The sequence below is a fragment of the Lissotriton vulgaris genome, chromosome 5, assembly GCF_964263255.1.
Source record: "Lissotriton vulgaris chromosome 5, aLisVul1.2, whole genome shotgun sequence".
Taxonomy (NCBI): domain Eukaryota; kingdom Metazoa; phylum Chordata; class Amphibia; order Caudata; family Salamandridae; genus Lissotriton; species Lissotriton vulgaris.
Genome location: NC_141693.1, coordinates 785724041 through 785745155, shown reverse-complemented (window position 1 = coordinate 785745155; position 21115 = coordinate 785724041). Strand labels below are relative to the sequence as shown.

Below are 21115 nucleotides of genomic sequence, written 5' to 3'. Positions count from 1 at the left end.
TGGCACAATCTTGAAACAGAGCTTCTTCGATCTAATAGAGGCTGAACTGGGTAGCGAACTACATCTCCCAGAATTCTTGGCATCACGTGACTGTTTGGGTCACGTGTCGCTTGTAGAGTAGAGCTCGGCGGAGAAGGGTAGGTCGATCTGCGCGGACACAGGAGGAACGAGCTTAAACCTTGGGCTCTCCCTGATGTCTAATCCCGCCGACCCCTCATGTGGCATGTAGTCCTCAACCTTTAGGCATAGGAGTACCCACAGAGGTAAACATAAGACATACATGACACTAGCATGTTTGACACTGCACATTTTACACGGTCCTGATGAATCGCGGGTGACTAGACCCATAGCGTGAAACATGTCGACCTTCATCACCTTTAGCCTCATCTAGGGTCACCTGACCTAACTTGTTGACTCGTAGTGAGCCTAACCCCTCTTTTTAACTGCAGCCAGGGGACCCCCAGAATAAATTGAATTCCGGTACCCCTTGCTACATTTTAATACCCCACACACCACCACACCTAGCCCGGTCCACACACCCCCACCTCACCATAAGGCAGTTGGAAAAAGATCTCCGCCAAAGAGCCCCTCTTCGAGGTGAGCCCGTCGGGGATTGCACCGCCTCCCCGACGAGGAGCAACTGCCGATGATGAAGCATGACATCCTTCGGGGTGTGTGAGGCCATTATATCCAACAAAATGGATGCCCCAGGATGTTACTCTAACATCTGTGGTCATGCCAGCTAAACACTTCCCCCATTTCCCATAGGAACAGTACAGCGACCTCTTTTGTTTCCTTAGTGCAAAACACGGACACAAGCTGCAACTGGACCTTCCACCCACCCCCTTGGGTGGTTAACCGTGTCCGTTGATCGATTGATCTCCTTCTCTAATCTCCCTCCTTTTGATACAGCTTGTAGAGTTGAACCATACAAAACATTACCTCATTCCGCGGTCGGCGCCCCCCCGAGCAGTACTGAAGACTGCCTGGAGACGCCGACGGAAAGGTGAGTGAACGCTAAACGCGTGACTTTGGTTCTTTCTCTGCGCAGATACACCGCTAGAGGCCACTCCGCCATCAGAAATACGAAGCGCTTTGCGTGTGCGGTTTTTAAACATAATCGACACGGATCGGCTTTCATGCATAACTTGTCCCTACTGGGTAGTCATCGTTTTGGATTATGACAGATTACGGCGTTCACTCACAGCCGGGTCACCATTTGACTATAAATGAGGTTTAGACTACCTCTCATCTCGAAGTACACTTCATGTTCTCATTTTGCTTAGTGTCATATCACTATTCGCTCTGTAAACATTATGTGATTATTCACAGAGCGGTGCTCCTTTTACCTGCGCTGCAGCCAGGTGGGGTGAAGCTCCTCAACCTACACATAAGGGTGAGTGTATACTTGAAATAATGACCGAGTATGATTGAACATATTGCAATGCCATTATGAATACAAACAGAAACAATGTGAATAACATTACGTGCTCTATTTTTGTTTCTTCGTTTGTCTGTTTGTTTGTTTCACATGTTGGATCCCTTACCATTATGCACTGACAGTATACGGTTGAGCACGCCTGGATGTCCAGGTGATATCTTTATAATTCATTTTCACAAAGCAGTAGTGTATCCTTTATAGGTCCTGAGGAATGCATTAAGAAAATCTTATGAAATGCTGAAACATGTCGACCACCATTAAGTGCGGTTATTATTTAAAACCTGCACCCACACCTGCCTTTTAATCTTAGGGTTTGGGGGATATTAATAAAATTTCTTTTTTCCACCCATTCACCTAATTTTACTATTACCCTTCACTTTTCCACTCTAATCACCATACACTGCTTTTGTCATTAGCCACTACCATACCCTTCTGCTCTGCCCTCACATCACATTTCGGTCACGGTAATTTCTTACCGGCCGTCTTGTCTCCTGGGTAAGGAGATCCCACATGATGACAACAAGGGCGGTACAGTGTGGCTTCTGATGGGAACAATACATTTTTCTCCATGTACTCTTGAGTCTCGACTTGACCATTCACTAACTATTATTTCTCACCGATACTGTTTTGCATGCATGTGGCATAGTGGTTCCTACTGTCAGACTTTCTTCTCTCTTTTTTGACTTGAGAAAATGTAAACAGACACTGAGGTCGCAAAATCAACAATGGCTGTACAAACTTGTACCGCCTTCGATACGGTAAATCACTGTATCCTTTTAGCCCGTCTAAACAAAATGGAAGTCTCGGGAAAAGCCTTCTCATGGCTAGAATCTTTCCTTCAGGAAAGGCATTTTAAGGTATTTGAAGGGGATTGCCATTCATCGCCGATACCCTTGCAGTGTGGGGTTCCACAGGGCTCCTCCCTTAGCCCCACACTTTTTAATGTGTATATGTCCCCCTTAGCTGAGATAGTGGCCCCCTACGGAATTGAATTAATCAGCTATGCTGATGACACGCATCTGGTGGTCTCTCTGAACCAGGCAGATTTGTCCCACACGAGTTTGAGTGACTGTCTTGAGGAGGTAGCAAAGTGGATGGGCCAGTCTCAGCTCAAACTTAACAACGAGAAGACCGAACTGATGTTAATGGGCAAGAAGGCATCATTCAATTCCCCCACTTGGAGAAGTGTGGCTCAAGTGGTTGGAGCGGCAGACCCTGATGCAGAGGTCTGGCCCGGACCAGGGTTCAATTCCCCGCCTCGGCGGGTCTTGGGCTTAAAATTCCCCCGGACCTGACAATTCTCGCCTCAGTGCCTATTCCAATCATGGAGTCCCACTCTGTAACTCTGGGCAATAGCTTGCTTAATCTCCACAACTGCCCCTCGCAGCGGGATGCCTGGCTTTCACCTTGGGGATGCCCAGTAATGGGTTATCTTGCAGGGGAATACCAGGACGGGTTCCCTAAGCAAGCGCTGGGACGCTTTCGGGCAGCCATGCGCTCTATAAATCAAATTTAATTTCATTTCATTTCACTTTATGGCCCCCTTCTATGGGACCTGGTCCTACCCCAAGAAATGTGATCAAGAGTTTAGGATTCTGGTTAGGTGAGGATCTCTCATTTAAAGTACAAGCCAGGAAAACTGCGGCCACTTGTTTCGGCCTGTTAAGATCCATACGCAAAATCCTGCCTCAACTGCCTGATAGAGCCAAAAAGATCCTAGTTCAATCCTTGATTTTATCTAGGCTTGACAATGGTAACGCGCTCTATCTGGGAGCCCCGATGATAATCTGCAATCTGTGATCTGCAAACTCCAGGTAGTCCAAAATTCAGCAGCTAGACTGCTGACGAGCACCAACCACCGCTCCTCAGCCAAACCAGCGCTAAGATCACTCCATTGGCTACCGATAAAAGAACGGATACACTTTAAGGCCCTTTGTATTGCCCATAAAAATCTCCAAGGCAAAGGCCCCCCAATCCTTACTAACCTGATTAAACCATACAAAATGCCCAGGAACCTGCGTTCCAATGATCTCAATCTGGCAGAAGTCAACAGAATCAATAAGGCTCGCTCTGGTGGTCGCCTTTTCTCTTATAATACCTCAAAGTTATGGAACTCCCTGCCCCTCTCCCTTCATCAGGAACCCAATCTCCTCACATTTCGCAAGAAAATAAAAACATGGCTTTTTCCCGGAAACTAACTAAATAATTAGATCCCATCTTTCATTCTCAGACCTCCTATCGCCGCGGCTTTAAGCGCTGGGATGCTTCCGGGTAGCCATGCGATATAAAAGAACTACTTTCATTTCATTTCATTTCATTGTGGTTCATTTTGTAGACCCAATTATAAAAATGGTGCAAGATCGGCCTCCACAGACAACACAGGGTCAACCTATAAAAATGAAGGGTAATCCTCTACTGCTAAACCCTTTCACAGGGGCACATAGAGAGGAAACAAATTCAAAGGATAGGGCAGCGGAAATAATACCATTACTCAAACACAAGTACCTAACAATGACTTATTACTATTCCTCCCGACCCTTTAACACCTGTCGGGGTCATCTTCAAAACTTTCTCTCAACATGAAAATCAATCACAACAGATCAATGGGTATTGGATATTATCCAACATAGTTATGGTCTGGAGCTCATTAAAATTCCTCCAAATATTCCACCTCGCAAACACAAGTTATTGCTACAGCACCATAAGCTTCTATTATTGAAAGGTGTAGTAGAACCAGTCCTAAAACAGTATCAAGGAACTGGGGTACATTCATTATACTTTCTGATTCCCAAAAATAATAGACCACTCCGACCCATTCTCGACCTCCGACCACTCAATCACTATCTCCTAATAGAACACTTCCACATGGTCACTCTTCAAGAACTCATTCCATTATTACAAAACGGCGACTTCATGGCTGCCTTAGACTTAAAGGATGCCTACTTCCATATACCCGTTCATCCTCACCACACAGAAAATATCTGCAGTTTCTATTCCATAGAAAACATTATCAAATATAGGTTATTTTCTTTGGACTTACCACTGCGCCACAGGTATTCACAAAATGTCTAGCAGTAGTGGCAGCACATTTATGCAGACAAAACATCCATCTCTTTTCTTATCTGGACGATTGGCTGATAAAAACAAACCACCCCAACCTTTGCAAACCGCATAGACAACAGATGCTAATTTTATTGCATCAATTGAGGTTCACCAGCAACCTACAAAAGTAAAATCTACAACCAGCTACAATACACCCATATCTATGCACAAATGCTCAACGCCCAGTTGGCATTGATATACCCAAATACGTACAGGATAAACAATGTTGTAACATTAATCTCAAAGTAGGGCTCAGATCTCAGTCAAAATATTTATGCAACTTTTAGGCATGATGACATCTTGTATTTCAATGGTTCCACATGCACATTCAGCCTCTCCGAGAATGTCTTTAACGTCAATGAACACAGTCACAGGGTCAACTACAAGATCTAGTGTTGGTAGACAGAAGCACACATCACTCTCTGCAGTGGTGGATTCCACAGAACGTATCCAAAGAGTGGCTGTTTCAAGACCCAGTTCCCCAAATAATTCAAACAGCAAATGCCTTCCTCAAGGGTTGGGGAGCTCATCTCCAAAGCCTGACAATTCATGGAATATGGGACTCAAAACACAAGGGTCTCCATGTCTCTATAATAATTACCTAGAGCTTCACGCTGTTCTCATAGCATTAAAAGCATTCTTACCTCACCTACATCACAAAGTTGTCCTAATTCAAACAGACAAGATGACAACTATGTATTATATTAAAAAAAGGGGAGACACACTCCAGTTATCATGCTAAGCACAGAAAATATGATGCTTAGCAATACATCACAACATTTATCGCCTAGCAGAACATGTACCAGGGAGAAACAATCAAGTTGCAGACCTTCTCAGCAGGACGCAGCAACAAGTCTATGAATGGGAAAACGCAAAATGCCTAAAACTTCGCAACCAGCTACCTACACCTGTAATCCAGGGGCAAAGCTCTATGGATTAACTCGTCAAGGATATTTGCTTACACTTCTCCTCCTCTCCATTAGTAGTCAGAAAGCTCAGACAAATGTCCCTTACACTAATACTCATAGCACTAAAATGGGCTTGCCAATCATGGTTCACAACACTATTGGAGCACTCCCTAATCTCACACGAAAAGTTTTCACTCACTCCGGACCTTCTCACACAGAACAAAGGTATACTAAAACACCCCAATCCCAAGGGAATTAACCTTGCGATATTAGAATTGGGGTATTTAAACTTACTACAGCAATGTATGGATATTCTTAAAGAAGCTCTCAAACCTAGTGTTAGAAATGGGGGTCTCTGGTTGGCAGAGGTTGGTTCCTTTGTCCAAACAGGGATCCTTGCTTCTAGTCAGGGAAAGGGGATTACAACTCTAGATAACCCCTGCTCACCCCCTTGGTAGCTTGGCACGAGCAGACAGGCTTATCCCAAAGGCTATGTGTAAAGTATTTGTACTCAAAACACACAGTAATGCCGTGATAACACCACAAATGAACACCACACCAGTTTAGAAAAATGAAGTATCTTTATCTAAACTTAACAAGACCAAAATGAAAAAATCCAACATACAAGTATTAAGAAAAATGATTTTCAAAAGGTTTTAGCAACTGAGTCCATTGAAAAGTATGGATGCATGATTTCTTGCACAGTACCTGTCATTGCGACAAAATTCACCAAGCCACACAGCCACAGTGATGGGAAGCGTCGAAAACCAAAGAGATGCGTCGATTCCTGAGACCTTCGTGGATGCGAATGTGACAGTTCCACTGTGCACAGGGGAGCGGTGCGTTGGGTCTGGTCTGTAGGGGGAAGTGATGCGTCGAATCTGAGACGACTCCGATCCGTAGGTGATGGGTCGGGGAAAACTTGCCACACAGGGACGATGCGTGGAAATCCGGGATGCTTTGGCGAACGATGCGGCAGTGTACATCTCTTCAGCCGCGATCCCTCGAGGCATCGATTTTCTCATTGTTGCGTTGCTTTCCCAGCTCCCAGCAGCAGAAACAACCTCCAGAGGCCCCACACAGTCACAGGCACTTCTTGGCAGGCCAGAACTCCCAGCAAGGAAGTTCAGGGGAGCTGGGGGTGAAGAGTGTGAGTTCCCGAGACTTCAGAACAGGAGGCAAGCTCTACTCACGCCCTTGGAGACTTTCCTCAACCAAGGGACACAGCACACAGCAAAGTCTTTCTCCTTTCCTTGGCAGAACCAGCAACTGCAGGCCAACCCCAGACACACAGCAAGGGCAGTACTTCTCCTCAGTTTCTCCAGCTCTTCTCCTTGGCAGAAGTTCCTCTTGATTCCAGAAGTAGTCTAAAGTTCTGGGGTCTGAGCCCCTCTTTTTATACAGTAAATGTCTTTGTTCTCTGAAGACAGAGAGTGTCTGTGTCCAGCCAAAACCAGTTCTGTTTTCTCTGGTGCAGCTGCCCAGGAGGAGGTGGAGACAGCATTGTGGAAGGCAGACCAGGACCATTCAGGTGAAAGGAAATCTCCTCCCCTACTCTAAATGCAGCCCAGGTCTATTCAGCCCAGCCTTGACTCATCAGGCTCTCTGGAGCCACTGCTCTTCCCTAGCCCCTGACACTCCAAACCAAGACAGTCAATCCACATCCTAGCAGAGGCACACTGGTTGGCTAAGCAAGAAAATACCTACTTTCTAAAAGTGGTAGTTTCAAACACAGAATGTAAACATCATCCTCACTGAAAGATGCATCCTAACATTCTGAGTTCAGGCATATCAAAATGTAGATTCCTATCTTGTTCCCAGGGGTAGTTATGTTTAATAAATGTTCTAAGCAAACTCCCTATTCTATCCTCTGGGAACAGATAGCCTTGCAATAGTTAAAAACGTATTTGGTAGTATTTCACTGTCAGGACATGCTACACACACCAGGGCATGTCCCACCTTTCACAAACACCGCATCCTGCCCAGAGGGGTACCATGGGCCTACCGTAGGGGTGACTGACATGTAAGAAAAATGAAGGTTAGGGCCTAGCAAGTGGGTGCACCTGCCAGGACAACATGTCAGTTAACAAACTGCGCACAGGCACTGCGGTGGCAGGCCCGAGACATCTTTTCTGGGCTATTCAAGTGTGTGGGACAATGATTGCTGCAGGCCCACTAGTACCATTTGATTTACCAGCCCTGGCACTCTTAGTGCTCTTTACTAGGGACCTAGTAGTGAATCAGATATGCCAATCAGGGAGAACCAATCATAATAACAATTTACAAAGGGAATACTTGTAATTGACACTGATCAGCAGTGGCAAAGTGCCCAAAGCATCTAAGCCAGCACAAACAAAATGCAGCACAGCATCAAAAATACAGGAGGTAGAGGCAAACATTCAGGGGAAACCATGCCAATGAGGCCAAGTCTAACACCTACCATAAGACAATGTTATGCTGCTAAATAGAAAAGATTTGTTAAATACTGCCAGCAGCAAAAAGTCAATGCCCTAAATGCAAAAGTACAAACAATAATTACTTATTTACTGCAATTTCAAACCACAGGGTTAGCGTAATACCTGATTCAGTGCAGAGGGGGCTTTACATACTTTTGATGTTAAAAGAGCTTTAATATATTATATCGACAGGACTAAAACTTCAGAAAGACTAAACAATTTTTCATTGCTTTTACACCTCCCATCATTGGAAATGCTATTTCTAAATCTATAATTTCAAAATGGATAGTTAAAGTGTTATGCTAAAGCTAAAAGACTTCTACTTATCCTGCATAAATCTCACTCTACTCATAAAATAGGGCTTCTTTGGCATTTTTAGGGAACATTCCTATTGCTGATATTTGCAAAGCAGCAACATGGTCCACTCCAACACCTTCACAAAACATTATTGTATAGATGTATTTGGATGTCAACAAGCCAGTGTTGGCAAAGCTGTACTAAAAACTCTCTTTCAAACAACTGCAACCTCCACGGGTTAACCACTGCTTAGGGAGAGGGGCTGTTTTGCAGTCTATGCACAGCATGTGTATCTGTAGCACACATGCCTCAAACAGATTGTTACTTACCCTGTAGGTATCTGTTCTTGCCAAGTAGTTCTGTAGATTCAAATGTGCCCTCCTTCCTCCCCAAGAAACCCTGTGTAGGTTCCAGTTTACATACTTTACATCACATTACTCGCATGGATATCACAATGCTTATCTATACTACAACTCCATTGTCACCTATCCGAGGTAAAACAAACTGACAAAGGAGTCGATGACCATGCGCAGTATCACCAAGAGGAGGAGTCACTCAGCCTTGTGATTCGAAGAAAACTTCTGGGAACAAAAACAACTTGTAATCATCCTAGCCCAAACCTAGATGTTGGACTTATGCACAGCATGTGAATGTACAGCACTACATGCCAAGAACAGAAGCCTACAGTAAGTAAGGAACATAATCCTTCCTGTGAGTGTTATGAAACTCTCACATGGTGCCAGCGCTCGAAGATATGAATTTTAGATCCCTAAAACTCTCTTGTATGTTGTGTGATTTCTCAAAATTTAATGTATTAAATGGTAAACATAGTGTTATTCCTCTGTAGTTGAGGCAACCTCTTTACCTATGATTTCATTGACAACAAGCCTACATTAAGATTGATCATGGTGCAGTGGCCTTAATTACGGGTTATTGTACTATGAGCAGTTTCCATTCTCCCAGCCATAGTATGCATTGATGATGTATTCTTGGGAACTATTGGTCACCTGAAAGAAGGGACCTAGTTGAGTTGGTAAGAAAAGGAAGATATTGCAGCTGTGGACATTTTTATTTTTCCGAAAATACTGGAAAGTGGTGTTCAGCCTGTTTCGAAGTAATTCCAGTGTAAGGGTATAACATGTGACACTTGGAGATGAAGAACATTTGATGGGATTATAAAAAAGATGCCCTGAAGCCAAAATGAACAGCACTTGATTTCATTTGTTTAAAAGCGGTTTGTGAAAATGACCTGATTGCATGTGCCACATTTAGTGTCATTGGAGTAACTTATTCCTTTTGCAAGGAGTGCCTACCTGATTGCTATTCATTCTGTCATTTCAAGCAAGGAAGGATTACTTGTTATTAAGGGATATTCTTTATTTAACATTGTTTAGTTCTAGAGACATTTAAGTGACTGCAGCACCACTACTTCTTTCCCTATTACACATAGTCTCATTTAAAGGGAAATATTCAATGTACTTCAAAAGCACATCATATCCAGTGACTTAATCCAATCTGATGGTTAGAATGCCATGAGGAGAAGATTAATTGAACAATGCTTCCTATTCTTTTTTAAATCATGTATACAATAAAATAAATTAGCAATATTATGATTTTTAAATCATTCTTTGAATAATAATAATTTCCACAATTTTCAGAGTTAACTGATTCTTAATGTTTGACTACTCTGATAAGGTTACTCATTGATGAGAAACAAGAAATAAAAGGAAGAGTCAGTAAAGAGGAAAACCGGGTGGGCAAACATCTGTGCAATAGCATGTGGTAAGCTTGTATGGTAAACAGGTCAAATCTAGCAAGTACAACATGTGTAGAGATAATTGGAGTAGTAGAGTATAAATTGTTAAAAACAAATCAGAACAAATATTTAAAGAGAGGTAGTTACTTAATAATCCTTTGGTTATTAGTTGAATCAAGTTATACAACAAAAACAATCATTAATAAAGGACTCCATGGTAAATCTTTTCAAACAACCCAATCCCACTTTGAAGACTGGATTCTATTAACTGTGAGGTTGAAACTACCCAGACAAAATATGATCCTGCCAGTTTGTGGTTAATTGCTGCAAAGAAAGAGTGATAAATACATTAAAAAATATGCCTTAGAAAGGAAGAATGTGCTGCATTACCTGACTTCCTAACAAAATATGGTATAAAGGCAAGGTTAATCAGTATGAAGAATGTGATAAACGTTTGGTCACACCTTAAGGTCCTTTCTGAAGATTTCAACTGTCGGGCTTCCTCTGACGATGAGGGGGAGTTTGTTCCAGGTCTTGGCCGTGACATAGGAGAATGATTGTGCACCTGAACTAACATGTATTCTAATAGACTAGGGGCCATATGTATCATCAAACTATTTTGCATTTCCTAAATAGCAAATTTTAAGGTATCGCTATTTAGGAAATACAAAATGGTATGTATGAACAAAATCGCTTTTTATTTGCGATTCCTTAGGCTTCCTTATTTGCGAATTCGCATTTTGCGAATTCGCAATTAAGGAATAATTTCCAATGCATTCCTATGGGCCAGGAGGCCCATAGGAATGAATGCAAAATGATTCTCAAATTGCGAATTCGCAATTTGCTAATCGCAATTTGAGAATTATTGCAAGGGTGCATGGGTGTCTCAAAGATACCCTGCTGCACCCCTGAAAAGAACATGTGTGTGCATATGGCGCACATACATGCCCTATGGGCATGTGTGTGCATCATATGCCACCTTTAAAAATGCCAATTTATGCATTTCTGGAAGAATTAGCAAGTTACCATCAACTGAAAGTTGGTGGTAATTTGCGAATTCTTAAACAAAATTTGCAAGCTAAAATTGCTACATACATAGCATTTAAGGAATCGCAAATTTGCGATTCCCTAAATGCTATGGAAAAATAAGGAATCGCACATGTTTGCAATTCCTTATTTTGGGAATGTTTCATACATTCCAAAACTTGCAAAACGGCAGTTTGCGATTCGCAAAGGCTGAAATTCTGCGAATTTCGGCCTTTACGATTCAAAAACGGCTTGATAAATATGGCCCTTAGTTTATTGTTGTTTGTGAATGTGTGTAGCAAATAATTAAAGACCAAACAAAATGTCTGTATTGTGTTTTCAGATCTGAAAGCATATTCATTTTCTTCCACATTTTAATCCAAAGCTCAGTTTGCTAAGTTATTATAATATTTTAAAGCAAGCCTACTTTAGAAATTATTATTATCTGATTAACTGTCTGAAGTCAAATAAGGTGCAGTTTTAAAGTTGTGGGAGTGATCAGTCTTGCATATAGTTGCCTACAGAAGATAATGGTGCCTCTAAAGAAATCAGAGAATTAACATGATCTATGGGCAAATGCAAGTTGAGTCAAAAGGAATTGGGTAAACAATAGTATTTCTGGAAATTAGAAAAAGGAATCCAAATGCTAACATAAAATAATTGATTAACCCATTCAATACTCTTTTGTTTCCACTTATACCAAATAGCCTTGTTATTAGCATTAATTGATTTGTTTGAACTTAATGAAAATGATATCACATAAGTTGTTATTGGACATAGAATTTTGCAACTATTATCTAAAAGAACATGAGGAAGGGAACTCACATTCTTTATGTATTTTAGGCATGGTGATGCATGTTCTTAAAAAAACTGGTGATATGAGACCATCCATCATAGTGACCTAATTGATTTTTCTACATTAACAAGGTCTTGGAGCCAATGCCATACTTGTTTTAATGAAAAGTTTAAGTAAAGTGATATAAGGAGAAGTCTGGAACACAGACACCTACAATTTCTTTGTGAGTTTAAAACTAGAAATCAAGACTCTGTTTGTTATACTTACATAAAAACTTTTATTAAAAAGTATCAATACTTTGAAATAGTAGATAGGCTACTTTCAGGGGCAACATCGACATCAAGTATACAATGGCAGGCATGGACATATAATACCTTTAATGAACTGGAAATCCATAAATCCAGATACTTAATTTTAGAACAATTCTAAACCAGAATACATCCATCTCACACATATCTTAAATACTTTACTAATTCAATGGAAAAGGTTCTATTTTTTCTAAATTATATTTTCAATTAAATAGATTTGTCAAGTCTGTAACTTCCCTAAAAACACAGCTAAGTAGGACTCTTGATTATTCAAATATAGCAGGAATTCATCAACATAACCTTAAAATGTACTTCATTTGCTTTGTCAAAAGAAAAGTCTCAAAATGTAGATTTTGTCATTTTTATTTTGGAAGGATTTTAATGATAAAATAAATCAGTGGGGGTAGGAGACAGCCTTAATGGGTGCAGTTTAGAAAATGAAAACAAGTGAAACAATACTATTTGAGTAAACTAAAGCTTTAGATAAATCAGCTATATAAGAGTGGAACCCAACCAAGAGATGGTTTAAGCAAATAGGCTTTACTTATAATGTTGTAAAATGTGTGTAGTGTCAGCAGAAAGCCCATACTTCATGAATCCCAATGGTGTCTCTTAATTCTCATTTCTAATACTTTTGTGAAAAATATCTAATCTGTGTTAAGATAAGTCTATAACTTTTTCATAGCATATCATTGTAGCCTGTGTAAGGAAAGAGACAAATCACAACTATCAATAAGTTCCTTTCTTCTTTTTCAAAATAAATCTTAATATAGCAATAGAAATCTGAAGCCTAAAAGTTGGGGTTAAAGTTGAGAAAAATTTAAAGGGAAAGCCATCCGGTTCAAGTGCTTTTCTATTCCTAAAGTATTTGTTCTAGAGTAATTTCACGATCAAATTAGGTCAAGTTAATATAAGAATAAGTACTGATTGTGATATCAGGTGCCGCATTACCGTGCTGCGGTTTGTAAGCGCTGCAGATTTTATTCTTTATTAGTTGCAGTATTTTGCGTGTCTTTGCGCGTTTTTTCATTCGTTTCTGTATTTTAACTGTGCACTGGCTGGGCTCTCCCCCCCCCTCACACCTGCATTTAATTTGTGGAATACTCACCACCGTTTTGGTGGGCCCGGGTTCTGTGGGTGGTCCGGGGATCGTCTTGTGATCGGCGACCAGCGCCATCTTGGCTTGGGACCAGGCTTTTTTGGCGGGCGCCATCTTGGAGCGTCCATGCGCTCCTCCATCCATTCCGGCGCCTATTTAAGGCACTTTTAGACAGCGGTCAGCCTTGAAAGGTGCTGCATTACCGCGCTGCGGTTTGTAAGCGCTGCAGATTTTATTCTTTATTAGTTGCAGTATTTTGCGCGTCTTTGCGCGTTTTTTCATTCGTTTCTGTATTTTAACTGTGCACTGGCTGGGCTCTCCCCCCCCCTCACACCTGCATTTAATTTGTGGAATACTCACCACCGTTTTGGTGGGCCCGGGTTCTGTGGGTGGTCCGGGGATCGTCTTGTGATCGGCGACCAGCGCCATCTTGGCTTGGGACCAGGCTTTTTTGGCGGGCGCCATCTTGGAGCATCCATGCGCTCCTCCCTCCATTCCGGCGCCTATTTAAAGTCGCTCTCTCCCGCGCAGCGGGAACGCGCAGCTAGGACGCCGTCGCTTGCCGGAGTCTTGCCAGAGTCCTGCCCGTCTGCGTCCCGGAGGAGCTCGGGGCGACAGGGGGGTTCGGATATCTAGCATGTGTCGTTCAGGATCACCCGTGCAGCGGTATACTTCTGGGGAGCTTTGCGCTCTCTCCACTGCTGTCAGTGGCTGCTGCATTGTCTTTCCGGGCCGTCACCATGGTAAGTCCATCTGCCCCGGTTGCGGCTGGCGCCCCTCCCGAGCTTTGCCATGTTCCTCTGGCATTAACACCGCCAGTGTGGGATTTCGCTGCATGCTACTAAACACCAGATCGGCGTGCAGACATGCTCTAAGACATCTTTGAGCTTCTCGACACGGCTAAACCACTGTGTCTCATGCTTACCGAGACGTGGTGGGGAGAACTTTCGAATCCAGACGTGGCCATGGCAATCCCGCCGGACTATAACATCTTCAGGAAGGACAGAGCGAAGGGAAGGGGCGGGGGAGTGGCACTGGTGGTGAAGAAAGGCACGGCTTGTACTATCTTGCCAGTGGACGACATTCGCGGCTCGGAGTCCCTTGCTTTTTCTATCGCCTTGGCTCCGCAGCAATCAGTCAAGGGATTATTGGTTTATAGACCGCCCGGTCCACCCGGTACGTTCTTTGAAGACCTTGACTCCGTCTTATTGGGACTGGCCCTGAAAGCGGAACATTGCATCGTAGCCGGGGATTTTAACTTTTGGATGGATGATCCATCTGACGCGGCCACTATTAAAATCTTAGATGCCATGGCACCGCTGGGACTGCTCCCCTATTTGCAGGGGCCGACGCATGACAAGGGGCACACTCTCGACCAGGTTTTCTCGACTTCCCCTCTTGAGGCGCTAGAGATTATCCCGGTACTTTGGTCAGACCATTTGCTCGCTAAATTTTCAATCAAAGGCACAGCTAAATCGGCTGTTGCCGCCCCACAGCAGCATGGCCGAACCCATAGGGCTTACCATCGAGTGACCCCTGAGATGTTAGCTCAGGCTACCCTGGATCATCCCTGCCCCCTCACGGGCGACCTGTCGAGGGATCTGGAGTCCTTGCAGGCGTGGCTTTCAGACAGGCTCAACGATCTTGCCCCGGAACTGGCCCCCCGTCTTACTCCAAAACGAGTTTCCGCCCCCTGGTTCACCGCTGCACTGTCGGCTAAGCGGCAGCAGTGCAAGGTGGCCGAAAGAGCTTGGCGGATAAAATATGACCCGGAGGCCAAGCTGACGTATAAGAGTGCTGTCAAGGACTATCACCGGGACATTCGCCTGGGCAAGAAAGCATACCTGGCAGGGAGGATAGAAGCGGCCTCCAACTCCTGTAAGGAGATTTTCTCTATAGTTAGAGAATTTATATCTCCACGGTCTAACATCTCTGAGGAGAGGTCCTCTGATTCCTGGGCCTCCGATCTGGCTAGTTTTTTTACTAGCAAGATCCAACTCATACAGGATTCTTTTCCACAGGCTGTACCCGCGGGGCTGATCAATTCTGAGGCCAACCGACCGCCCCCGGCCTCGCCAGGCGTGACGCTGGGCGTGTTTCCACCTATATCTGCGCCCGCCTCTTTAGCACTTATGGGCAATTTGAAATCAGGCTCGCCCTTGGACCCGTGCCCTGCGAAAAATCTGGCGAAATTGGCCGAGGTGATTAATCCACTGGCTAACCCGCTACTGAATCTCTTGCTGAGCCAGGGAGTGGTTCCGCAGGCTTGGAAGCAGGCAATGGTCATCCCGCTGCTTAAGAAGCCTGGTCTGGATCCAAAGGCCCCAGTCAACTACCGGCCTATCTCCCTGCTACCAGCTCTCACGAAAATTGTAGAAAAGCACGTGCAGACGGTGCTGTCCAATTTTCTAGAGACGAATGAGATTCTGCATGCCATCCAGTCGGGCTTTCGCCCAAATCTCAGCACGGAGACTGCGCTCCTTGAGGTCTCAGAAACCATCAAAGGGGTGCTGGATGCTGGGGGAAAAGCCATGTTGGTGATGCTGGATTTGTCGGCGGCCTTCAACACCGTCCCCCATGATGGCCTGCTCACCAGACTCAGTGAGATTGGACTACGGGGGACGGTGCTCAGCTGGTTTTCGTCCTTTCTAGCTGGCCGCCGGCAAACGGTCTGGGCCTCGCCAGATTCCGCCGTGATGCCGCCTCTGGGAGTTGGGGTCCCCCAGGGCTCTATTTTGAGCCCGACCCTCTTTAATATCTTCATGACCCCTTTGGCGGCATTGGCGGAGTCGTTTGGGGCCCGGATCGTATCCTATGCAGACGACACCCAGCTCTTCTTCTCGTGCAAGAGAGGAGGAGACTTTGATGGGGAGAGTATCCGGGATTGCCTTGGGGCCGTGTTCCAATGGTTCCAACTGAACAGCCTCAAGTGCAATTCCGATAAGTCTGAGGTACTCTTCTTTGGGTGTGACATGGAGCCAGACTGGCAGGCATGGTGGCCGACTGGTATGTTCCCCCCCACTTGTTCATCCCAAGTGGCTAAGAACCTGGGGGTTAAGATGGACAAGGGCTTGACTATGAAGTCCTAGATCCTGGGGTTGTCGGGCACCTGCTTCGGCTTCCTTAGGATGCTGCGGAGGTTTCTTCCCCTTTTGTCGGAGGAGCACAGGAAGCTGACTGTGCAGGCCCTGATAGGCTCTAGGCTAGATTATTCAAACGTTTTGTACCTGGGCCTGCCAGAGTACCTGCTACAGCGGCTCCAAGTTGTGCAGAATGCGGCGGCGAGAGCGATCTTTGGCCTGAACAGACGTGCCAGTGCTGCGGGCTTACTGCAGACCCTGCATTGGCTCCCAATCCGCAAACGGATTGCCTTCAAGGCTTTGACCTTGACATACAAGGCCCTCCATGCGACGGGAGCGAAGTACCTCCAAAAGAGACTTGCCTTCTACCGGCCGGCTCGCTCTCTGAGGTCAGAATCCCTGTTTTTAGCGACTGTCCCACGAGTGAAGAGAGCGCGCCTGGGAGGTCGCTCCTTTGGACTACTGGCGCCACAGCTGTGGAACTCTCTGCCTCTTACACTCCAGGGAGCTACCAGCTTATTAGTTTTTAGAAAAGGCCTCAAAACCTGGTTGTTCACCCAGTAGGCTTTTTTTCTTGTTCTGTTTGGCATATCTGTGATACTTTCTCTTTTAATGTGTTATGTTAGCAGTCTGCAGCCCTCCTTTTAAAAGCGCCGGGACACTCCTTTTGAGTAGCCGCGCGCTCTACAAAAGCCATTATAACATAACATAACATAACATATCAAAAACATAATGGTCAATAGCTTCAGAATTATCCAAATGAATAATATCTTATTAAACAATTGACATCATTAGTTTGCCATTTAGAAGAAACTCATTATGTTCTGTGCTGAGTTTTGAGGGATTGTTTTTTAAGTGTAGAGAATAAGTCAGATCTAAGTTGGAGTTGCAAATTATTAAACAATTGACATCATTAGTTTGCCATTTAGAAGAAACTCATTATGTTCTGTGCTGAGTTTTGAGGGATTGTTTTTTAAGTGTAGAGAATAAGTCAGATCTAATTTGGAGTTGCAAATTGAGAATTAAGGGCCAGATGTAGGTAAAATCAAATTTGCGAATCCTTAATAGCGAATTATACTGATTCGCTATTAAGGACTAGCAAAATTTAATGTAGGTAGGAAACGCTAAAATATTAGCGATTCCTTAATATTCCTTAATAACGAATCACAAATTGAGATTTGCTAATAAGGAATGCCTACCCTTTCATTCCTATGGGCTTGGAGGCCCATAGGAACGAATGGGAAGGTATTCACTATTTGCGATTCGCCTTTAAAGAATCGCAAATCGCGGGAGCTATTTCAAGGGTGCCAGGGTGTCAAAATGACCCTGTTGCACCCCTGAAATGTGCATGTGTGCACATGTGACGCAAATACATGCCCTAAGGGCATGAATGTGTGCCACATGGCACTTTAAATAAGGCAAAAACGTGCTTTTTTAAAGGAAATCGCTAATTACCACCAACTTGAAGTTGGTGGTAATTAGCGATTCCTTAAGGCTAAAGGGCACTTTCTTTTGTACTATTTACATTGCATTTAAGGAATCGCAATTTGCGATTCCTTAAATGCAAGAGCAAAATAAGGAATCGCAATTGCTGAAATTCTACGAGTTTCAGCGTTAGCACTCGCTATTTGGCCACCTACATCTGGCCCTTAGTCTCTTTAAAAATAAAATATTTACTGAATCATAAAGGTTGCACGAAAATATATTTTTATCATGAAATTAAATGTTTTTCCACTTTCAGGATTTTGATATGCTTCTCGAGGCAATGACGTCTGTTCTGGCTGAAGACTCCCGAGCAGCCTTCGTATTCAACTGCCATGGCGGACGGGGGAGGACCACAACTGCCATGGTCATCGCTCTTCTCATACTCTGGCACTTTAATGTATGTATACTATGATTAAATAATATTTAATGTTGATCTATAATTATAGCTCACAAACTACTTATGTTCTGCTGTATTGTGTTCACCTAGAACTATGGAGATTATCATAGTTTGTTATCCTTAGGAAACCTACTGGTTTTGGTAGGTATACTATATCTGTTGGTCATCATAAAATAATATGTTTGTAGCATGTGTGGCTGAAGATACACATACTGTGCATACACCTGCCATCTGATGTTGGGCTCAGACATTTGAAAGTTGTCTTTTTTCAAAGAAGTCTTTAGAGTCACAAGATGTGCTGTGACAGCTTCCTTAGTGGACAATGCGCACAGGTACCAACTCCATGTGTTTTTTTTTCCTGCTGTGGGTTCGGACATTCCCAGTAGGATCGTGAGTTTGGTGAATTTTCAACACATTTTTTCAAGCCTATATAAGATTTCGACACCAAAGCATCCGGAAAGCCACTCTGCGTCTTTACTGTTCTCCTCCGTGATTAGTTTCTGGACAACTTTGGAGGACCGAAGACCAGTGCGCAATGCCAGCTGAGGCAAGGGACGATGTGGCGCTAGTAAAGCTGTATTCACCTTTCAGCAATGGCTCCACCACGTTCCTCCCCCACGATTACACAACACTTTTTGAGGAAGAATACAAGACTTCCAATCTCACAAGGAGGAAATCATATCAGAACACTGTGTTTTAGTGGTGGTTTACCACAGCCTGTGCCTAGACCTTCTCCTAACTCCTCCCAACATCCTACCCCACAAACACATCTTCAGCAGATGCCATCTTCATGTGCTTGAGGAAGAGAAACAAGAGCTTCTCAAGAAAGGTGCAATAGAGAAAGTGCCTCCACACAGCTGGAACAAGTCATAATCTCTGTACTTTCTCATCCACAAAAAATGATTGCTCTCTCAGGCGTATCTTAGATCTCAAACCTCTCAACAAATACATCCTGTTGGAACATCTTCATGTTACTACCCTATAGGACAAGGCGATTACATGACGGCACACAACCTCATGGACACCTACTTTCACCTACCTATTCACCCTGCAGGTACTTTGTTTTGTAATTAGTGGACAATACTACCAATTCAAGGTACTTACTTTCGGGGTCATTACAGCTCCAAGGGCGTTTTTGAAGTTCCTAGTAGTGCTGGCCGCCCACATGCAAGGTGGAGCACTCATTTTTTCACCTACCTTGATGATTGGTTGACCAAGAGCAACTGTTGGCATAAATGCCTAATCCTCACTTGAGCAGATATTTACCTGCTCCACAGTTTGTGATTTACAATAAGTGCGACTAAGTCCCATCTCTAACTTCAACATATCCAGCGTTACTGGAATCTCTGTGTGGGAAGGCCTACTTCAGCCAACAACAACTGTTGGCATTTCCGCTGCGGCTGCCTCTTTTGCAGGACAATCATTGATTTGCCTTATAGGGATGATGGCCTCATGCATCTCCATTGCACCCCTCATCAGGTTCCTTATTTTGCCACTACAAGAGTGCCTCGTGGGGCAATGGTCACTGGCAGATGGTGCCTGCACTTGCGGCTCTCTGCATTGGTGGAACAACATCAACTTATTGCATGGCAGGCGTTTCACATACCCAATTCTACAAGTGACCATCAGCATGGACTGCTCTCTCGAAGGCTGGAGGTCATGCTCAATGTCATGACCATCTCAGCATCAGGGCCACAACATTAGACACCTGGAATTTCTAGCCATACACTAAGCCCTGAAAGCCTCCTTTCAGGTAATTCAGGGGAAAGTAGGACTCTTCAAGACAGACAGCTTGACTTCCCTCTATTACCTACAAAAACAGGATTTCATGCATTTTCTCCAGCTCTTAACAATTAACACATGGGATTTGTCATTGGGCGATCTTCCACAACATACAACTCTAAGCAAAAAACTTTTTTGTGAGTGGACAACAACTTTGAGGACCTACTCAGCAGAACCCATCAGGAAGACCATGACTGCAAATCCCACCCTCAAGTCCCACACAGGTGCATTTAACAGAAACAAAATTATCAAAAAGATCTGTAGAACAAAATTGTGGTGTAACTACGGTTCAATGACTAAGCAAGCATTCCTCAAAAGGTGTGTATATAACTCTCTCTCATTCATTCAAATCCTTTATTTGATCTTACACATAAGATGATAAAAGTATTTACAGTCACAGTTTATGAACAGATATAAATAAAGATAGCATATGTCCTGATACTTAAAAATCCGTTAACATCCAATTTGGTTAAAATCCATTTCATCTATATACATATACAAATACAATAAGAGTTTGAAAACCAGTCCTAAATCATCTTATGAGCCGATCTGCTTCCTCTTTTTCAAGCATGCCCATAAAAACGATGCTAGCGAGAAACACACAAAAGAATTCTGCAAGGATTTGAGAAAAAACAATGCTATGCGACAAAATTTAAAATTGTAACGCTTACAAATCGGTACAATAAAATTATATCTTTCTTGGTGTATATAACTCATTCATTTGAAGAAATCAAAGGTGTTTTACATATTATGATTGAATGAAGAAGCAACCAATCACTAAATGGTTATTCCTCCTTCACTTGACTTATGTTAGACATTATCTGTCTATTTAATTAAAGAAATTAGGTTAGCAAAACAAATACTTTCAGGAATTTCTGTAAGGATTCCATTGAAAATAATGGTTTAGTGCTTAAGAGTCACACTGATGTATAGCGATGACAGACATTACACAGTCTCTCCCAAGTCCAGACATTGTCAAAATGTGAATTTTCCCAGCAAGTTGATTCGGCGTTGGTGCAGTTTCTTTGGGCTGGAGGAGCGGTGCGGGTAGCGCTGCGCACCTGTTTTCTATCAACCTACTGTGGTGGGTTGGCGACCTCCGATATCATACTACCAGGCCTCCCATCTTCTGGTCCTGAATGAATGGTGGTATGGGGATAGTGGGAACCCAGCGTACGCCCT

The 21115-nt window shown here is 43.5% G+C and overlaps 1 protein-coding gene across 2 annotated transcripts in view; it reads left to right on the top strand.

The window, feature by feature from the left end:
- PALD1 (phosphatase domain containing paladin 1) overlaps positions 1-21115 on the top strand; it is a 1202673-nt gene that overhangs the window by 807988 nt on the left and 373570 nt on the right. For both annotated transcript variants that reach the window (XM_086922256.1, XM_086922257.1), the window contains exon 16: positions 18011-18151. In XM_086922256.1, the coding sequence (XP_086778382.1) occupies positions 18011-18151 (141 nt within the window). The remainder of the gene's footprint in view (positions 1-18010; positions 18152-21115) is intronic.